At 30.7% G+C, this 8193-nt stretch overlaps 1 protein-coding gene across 1 annotated transcript in view; it reads right to left on the reverse strand.

The window, feature by feature from the left end:
• Window positions 1-1969, reverse strand: part of LOC107848361 (fatty acyl-CoA reductase 3) — a 14685-nt gene extending 12716 nt beyond the window's left edge. The window contains exon 1 of the mRNA XM_016693119.2: window positions 1788-1969. Coding sequence (XP_016548605.2) covers window positions 1788-1851 — 64 coding nt within the window. The 5' untranslated portion in view covers window positions 1852-1969. The remainder of the gene's footprint in view (window positions 1-1787) is intronic.
• Window positions 1970-8193: the final 6224 nt, after the last annotated feature.

An 8193-nucleotide genomic window follows, 5' to 3' on the forward strand; every position in this document is an offset into this window, starting at 1 on the left:
TTTCGTTTTCACCATTAACACCATTGTTTCACCATTAACACCAACAACTTGATTCAAATTTAACAAGAAATTGATAAATAACTTGTTCATGTAAATTAAGTCATGACTCCTTCATCAACAGTTAGAAATCAACAATTGCAAGTAGAACAAAACCTAAACCCATCCACAATAATTTCAGGTCTACCAAACCATTTAGCAGCAATAATACTAATTTTTGTTCCTTTGTTTCGATCTACCATGATAATGCTTTCTCCTTTAATTATTTTCACCATTAACACCATTATTTCAAAACTTTACAAATTGTCATGTAGGTTACAATACATAACTTGATTCAAATTTAACAAGGAATTGACAAATAAATTGATTAGAAATTGACAAATTGTCATCATAAATTTTCACAAATGCTCCGATAAGCACAAGACGAGGAAGTGATAAATTATCATCACAGTTTCACCTATGCTCGGAAACTAAGAAATTGATAAATTCGAATCAAGTTATTTATCATCACAAATTGAATGTAGTCATTTGAAAAAATTAAATAAAAATAAAAAAAATTAATAAAGGGAGGAGTTAATGGAGCTTAGTAATGGTGTTCTTGAAAAAAAAGGATGAATTTGGCCTAAACAAAGAAGATGGAGAAATGGGGTGGGATAGGGATGCAGGGTATGAAGAAGATGAAGAAATGGGGTGGGGGGTACGAAGAAGATGAAGAAATGAGGTGTTAGGGGTGGAGGTGGTTATGAAGAAGATGAAGATGGAAGTGGGTTCTTGATTTTTTTTTTTAATTTATATATATATATATAAAGTGGGTCCTTTTTAAAAAAAATCACTATTTTTTTTGCCACATAAGTTGTAGAGGGTGAAATTAATTCACTTGAAAGTTGTTATGGGGGTAAATAATTGTTCGATCAGTTTAGAATCTAAAGAAAATTTTGGCGACAAGTTCGGGGGAGGTTGTTGTATTTTCTCTTATTTAGAACAAGATTATCATATGAAAAATTCATATTTAGTAAAGTAAAACTAATTGTAACTTCATTTCTAGTGTACTAAAGCATCTAGTACCTCCCTAAACTATGACGCAATTTGCTACGACATATTCCAACTTCACGTGGGTCCTATTACCTTTCTGAACTAAATTTTAGCATAATTTGTCATCCTTTTTAGCTGACGTGACACTTTTGACGTGGGCACCATTTTATGTAATAAAGGTGTCACACCAGCACAAAATGGTGACAAAAATACGCTAAAACTGAGCTGGGATGGAGGGGGTAATAGGACCCCAGTAAAGTTGAAGTGTGTCGTAGCAACTTTGATCATAATTCGAATGAGTACCGAATGCTTAACTCAAAAAACACATTTTACAAATATTGATCACATGCATGCAAACTACTAATTAACAATCAAAGATACTTTTCAAATAATTTAATCTAAAATAAATTATTATTTTGGCAAAGTATATTTCATAGAAAGTAAGTGAATCAAAATAAGTTGATTTCAATAGTTTGATCCTATGCAGTTGGAGTATATCGTAGCAACTTTGATCATAATTTGAAGGAGTACCGAATGCTTAACTCAAAAAAATACATTTTACAAATATTGATCACACGCATGTAAACTACTAATTAACAATCAAAGATACTTTTCAAATAATTCAATCAAAAATAAATTATTATTTTCACAAAGTATTTTTCATAAGAAGTAAGTGAATCAAAATAAGCTGATTTCACTAGTTTGACAAAATAATAGCTATAATATATATATATATATGTTGAGAGAGAGAATAATACTCTTTGCAAGAAAACCAGTAGCACCAGTAATGAAAATAGTTTTGCCTTCTAGAAAATATTCCATGGAAATTTAGTTAGTAAACACTTGATTATTAGATGATTAATATCTAATTAATCTCATGCACTAAATAAAAAAATAGTGATATTTAAAATGATAGTATTTGGTATGTTTGGTATATGAAACTAGGCACTCATCTGCCAATATATATATAGACAAAATAATTTGAAGAGGCTTCAATTTTTGTTTTTTTCAACAATTAATGTTGTAGATTTCACACTTACCTAAAATATAGGTCATTCATTTACCCTAAGTAAGGGCAATAAAAGCAAAGAGTGGAAGCAAACGCTTAACCCTTGCTATAAAAAGTACACCTAAATTAATTATTCGGAAAAGGGCATAAAATGTCCTTTAACTATGTGAAATGGTGTAAAAATATTCTCCGTCTATCTATTGGGCCTAAAAAGCCCTTCACGTCTACTTATTGGGCCTAAAATATCTTTCAACTATGTAAAATGGTACAAAAATGCCCTCCGTCTACCTATTGGGCCTAAAATGCCCTTCAGGTCTACCTATTAGGCCTAAAATGCCATTTCCATCTATTTATTGGAGATATTTTGCCTTTTATTTTAAAAATAAATTATATAATACCACAACTTATCTTTGTTACTCATTTTTATTAATATCTACCAAATAAATAGTTCACAATATCAATTTTTTGTCATTCTAAATTGATTTGATAAATAAATTTAAAAAACATAAATAGCCATTTTTAAAAAGATTATTACATATACATAGTCGTATTAGTTGGTTGTTGGGATATAAAATATTTACTTTTATAACATATTCTAATATATAGAAAAATAATTATATATTAAATTTCAATATTTCTTATCAATTGCCTACTTTTATGGAACCTTTGTTCATTTATTTTTTATATACTATATCAAAATTTTATATTTTTCATTTTTATTGCGTGCTTTCACGTTGCCTCTATAAAAATATATGGTATATTTATATCATAAAAATTCATGGTATATTTATAAATTATACAAATTATATTTATATCATAAAAGTACATGATATATTTATACCATACAAATTATATTTATACCATAAACATATTTTGTATATTTTAGATATAAAAAGTTTACACCATGTAATACTGAAAATATATATTTATATTTAATAAATAATTATTTAACAAGAAAAGTAATTTCAAAATAATGAGATATACCATAAATATTTATCTCATAAATTATATAAAAAATATTATAATAATAATTTGACTTTGAAATAAATTATATTTACGCAACAAAAATACATGGTATATCTGTACTTCCAACATAATGATTTTTATTCCATAAATATTTATCCATAAAAAATTATGGTTAATCCATTATATTAGAATTAAAAATACATGATAATGAAATAATACTAGATGATTAACATGAAACAAAATGAAACACACACAAACAAATATGGAATACTTAGTTTATTTAAAAATATTTGAATTTTGAATATAAGAGAGAAAAATTTGAAAGCAGGGATTATCTTTTCCACTTTTAATTTGAATATTGAAAAATATATCTCTTAAATTGAGGTGAATTGATAATTAGTTATAGCATTAAATTATAAATTATAATTATCTTTTCTAATTTTTTTAAATGGTTATATATGTAAAAAAAATATATTTTTATAATATTGAAAAAGTACTATTATTTATGTAATTAAATTTTAATCATGGCCTTTTCATGTAGTGTGCCTAAATAAAAGGGCAAAATAAGCCCTATAGCTAGACGGAAAGGGTATTTTAGGCCCAATAGGTAGGTGAGAAGGGCATTTTAGGCTCAATAGGTAGACGGAGGGTATTTTTGCACCATTTTACGTAGTTGAAGGGCATTTTAGACCCAATAGGTAGACGTGAAGAGCATTTTAGGCCCAATATATAGACGGAGGGTATTTTTGCACCATTTCACATAGTTGAAGGGCATTTTAGGCCCTTTTCCGTTAATTATTTAATTTTACTTGTTTAGTTTGAAAAATTAAGTGATAATTTATCATTTTGCGTCTATCTCTCGTTCTTGATATTAAATACTACTCTCTCCGTTTTCTGTTATTTGTCACTAATTTTCTAATTGAATTTCTACTTTTATTTGTCATTTTTGACATATCAAGAGATGAAAGACAACTTTTGTTTTCCTATTTTACCCTTATCATTAATTGCTTTTTCTTCAAATTAGTTTCAAGATATGAATGTAAACATCATTTAATAGGGCTAATATGGTAAATTAATCGTGTTCTTAATTGTTTTTGTTAATAGGCATGTCAGGTCAAAATGTGACAAGTATAAGCGAACAGAGGGAGTACTTGTGTAGTTTGAAAAACTAAGAGATAAATTTATCATTTTGTGTTTATTTCATATCCTTACTATTAAATACTATTCATTTTCCAACATTTCGATAATTCATAATTAATAAAGATGATATAGTGAAATCACTCTTTTATTTATTATATTTTAAGAAGTGTATCAATTCAAATATGAACAGGTAAAAATAAACGGAGAGTGCTGCATTAATGACCCTAATTACAAGAAAAAGAACACTAATTAATTTTGCATTTATGATCAGCTTGTTCTAAGCTTCTAAAATGTTCCATAACATACTTTATATGACAGCCTAACAACCTTTAATTCTTTTTGTTACTTTATATTGTTGTCTAATTAATATAAATAAATCAAAGTGTTTAAGTTAACTATACATGGCTTGCATAAATAATTTTTTACACTATTAAGTCATCAAAAAATATTCATAAATCTTTATTTTTTATTGATATTCACAAGTCATTCTTCTTAAAATAAAAATTTATAATCTTTAAAATAAGATAGATTATATGCTAGAATAGGTGCAGATGAGCAGAGGTTGAGTTAGAAGCCTCTGTATGGAGTTTATCCATATACAAATAGTTTTAGTTTAAACACTGTATTTGTATTAATAAATTCACCAAATTATGTAAAAAAATGTACTTTAGAACTCATTTACTATCATATTATATCGTTATCCTAAAAATTAAAATTTATAAAGTTTAAATCATGATTCCGCCAACATAGGACCTACTGATGTAAATTTTTGCCACACTAACAAGATAGAATACATTTATAGACTTTCAAATTTGGCCCCTACTATCAAAATTTGACATTTAAATTTTCTTTGGGGACCATATAGGCACTTCAATTTAATATATGGGTATTGAATAATAAGATTAAAAAATACACGTGTAAGTCATTGATTTGTATTGAGTACAGGCCTAGCACTTCTGACTTTTTTTGCTAATACAACATGATTCAGACCTCATCTGAATAATCTATATATATAATATATTAAAAATATGAAGACCGTTAAAAAGGTGATTTGAATTTTTTATCCTTCATTAAAAATTTTTTCTTTAGATAAAATTATCTTTTCACTATTTTCTTAAATTATTATTTAATTATATTTATAATATTGTCTCCTAAAATATATGAAATCAAGAGTTTAAAATATATGATGAGACTTAACAAACATTGCCTTATTTTTTGGCAAAAGAAAAATGTAGGAGTACATTTGGAAAAATTTAAAAGTTGTACGTAGGAGTATATTTGGCAAAATTTAAAAGTTGCCATTACTTTTAACAAACTAAAAACTATGGTAACCATTATATTGTCTCAATTTTAAAATATATTGTCTTACTTTTGAAAAATAAAAACTGTTATTACTTTTGACCAACTGTCATAAAATTATATTTTTGATAAAATAAAAATTACCTTATTTTTTGTAAATAAAAAACTGTCACTGGAAATAATTTTTTGCTAAATAAAAATTAACATGAGAGTCCTTTTTATTGTAAATAGGAGTCCGCTATTCTTTTGACAATCAATGGATGATATTCTAATACAAATTATATAGTAGTTTAAAATTAAGTTCTTTTTTAGTTTATGAATACTCTTTTCATAAAAGGAGTTTTTCTATGCGGTGATTTTATCATCACGTAAATAAAAGGTAACTAGAAATAGTTATTTTGTCCTTTAATCTTTTCATTTCTTTATCATTATGTTTTTAATTGTGTATTTGGATTGATAATAAATCATTACATAGAATAATCTAGAGTTAACAAGTTTTTATAGTAATTGAGTTGTGTTATATGTATAGATATTTATTTTTGCAATCAACTGATGAATGTCACACCCCCTTTTTACGCGTACTCCAAAAAATGGATATATTTTAAAGTTTGAAAGGGTTTTATTATTTTAAGTGACAAGAAATGAAAATTTGTTTCGAAAAAAAAGATTATTTGCATTTTTTATTCAGAGTCGCCACTTGGCATAATCCGGTGTGCCAAGTCACCTTTGGAAAATCCTTTTCGAAACCATTTGACTCTTAAACCGGTTTGCGAACAGAGATTCCGGCTAAGAAATTTTGTTGACCGAGGGGAAGGTGTTAGGCACCCCTCGATCCCGTGGTTCAACCACGGTCGCTTGGTAAAGTGTATCGACTATTTTTTTGACATTACGAAATGTATAAACTACAGAAAAAGCACGCAAAACAATCAAAAAAAACAAAACAAAACAAACCGAAATGTAAAGTCCAGTCCAATTATTACAACCCGAAATAGAAAGGGACTGAAAGTTAACCTACGCTAATCCTAAACTAATGCTCTACCCGACGCCTCGGGCCTTCACCACGAACGTCCTCCGGGTACATGATACCTCGGGGCATTCCCCGGTGAATAAATATATACAGATACTTCGGGGCATTCCCCGGCCAAATTATACAATTGAATTAAATACAATAAATTAGAAAGAAACATTCACACGCACATTCCAACATCCAACCAAAACATCAATCTTAAATTCTTGCCTACCCGAACCTATATTGCCTATCCATTTCATTATGGCATAAATCTATCACATTCACTTATACCGAATGGGACAAAAGACAACAAACCAACATCAATCTACGTTCAACTTTTTATTAATTTCTCCATTCCTTCCCTAAATTCCCTTATCAATCCATTAAAACATGATCAAATTCAATCTTCAAACCACCAAAAATCGACCCCCCAAACATCATGATCATAACAATCGACATCAACAAAGTCCAACAAAACATAATCACAACACACATAATCACAACCAATTCAATATACCAAGATAAATAAAAGAGAGCGGGTTAAAGAAATGGACCTCACTGACACTTGCTTTTGTCGATAATAAAAAAATCTGAAGACCAAAATACCCGATCAGAGAATCTCACAACGAGCAAACCAAACTCGGTATTAAAATAATAACCGGACAGCTCCAAACCCATGAATAAAACTTTACTATACAAAACCCAACCAAGAACGACGACGAGATTCGATAAAGGCGACTCGAAACCCACTATCGACGTCGAAACATGAAATAGACGAAACCAAAATCAACCAAAGACAACAGGAAACCAAAAACCAACGCAGATCGAGCTCCGGTGACGGAGAGAACGACAACTATTGACTAGTTATGATGGGCTGCCGTTCGGGGTTGGTGTTGACGGTGTTATCGGATGGTGGTGGAGATCTGGCGGGTTTGGTCGTGAGCCGACGTCGGAGATCCGGCGGGTCTGGTCGTGACGGCGGCGGAGATCTGGGCGGTGAGGAGCTGCGGCCGGAGCTGGCTGATTCTCGGCCGGCGAACGGTGTTGTCACCGGTGACAAGCCGCGGCAGATCTGGCCGACGCGGAGTGGCGCTGGCACCAACGCCGGCGCTACCGCTGACGATGACACGGAGGACGACGGCGACTGAAGATGACGCTGAGGATGGCGGCGGCTGACGGTGACACGGAGGATGGCGGCCGCTGATTCTTTTTTTTTTTTTTTTTTTTGTTTTGGGGAGAGAGAGATGGTAGAGAGAGGGGAAAGATGATGGTGTTGTGGTGGCCGAAGCTCCGGTCGGTCGTCGGCGACGTTTATTAGAGAGAGAGTGTGTGAGTCTAGAGAGAAGAGAAAAATGCTGATGCTTTTTTTTTCTTGTTTTTGGGTTCCTCTCCTTTTCTGTTTTGTGTATGTGGGTAGGTATATATTGTGTCCTTTCTTCTTGGACAAGAAAAAGGAGAGGGGGGTGGGGTAACATGGGGTAGGGGGGTAGTGGTGAGGTGTTATTTTTTATTGGGTAGGTGGTGAGGATAAGATAGGGTTAGTTATTTTATTATTTATTTTTTTTGTATTTTGCGGGGTATAATGACATGGGTGAGGGCACACGGTAGGATAAAATAAGAGTGGGTAAAAAATGACATCGTGGAGGGTACATGATATGCTAAGGTAGAAAAATGAATAAAATCGACTTCTAAGGGGGGCAAAATTACGTGTCTACATCATGCCCCCTTTGAATGTAAACAC

This window comes from Capsicum annuum, chromosome 11, assembly GCF_002878395.1.
Source record: "Capsicum annuum cultivar UCD-10X-F1 chromosome 11, UCD10Xv1.1, whole genome shotgun sequence".
Lineage (NCBI taxonomy): Eukaryota > Viridiplantae > Streptophyta > Magnoliopsida > Solanales > Solanaceae > Capsicum > Capsicum annuum.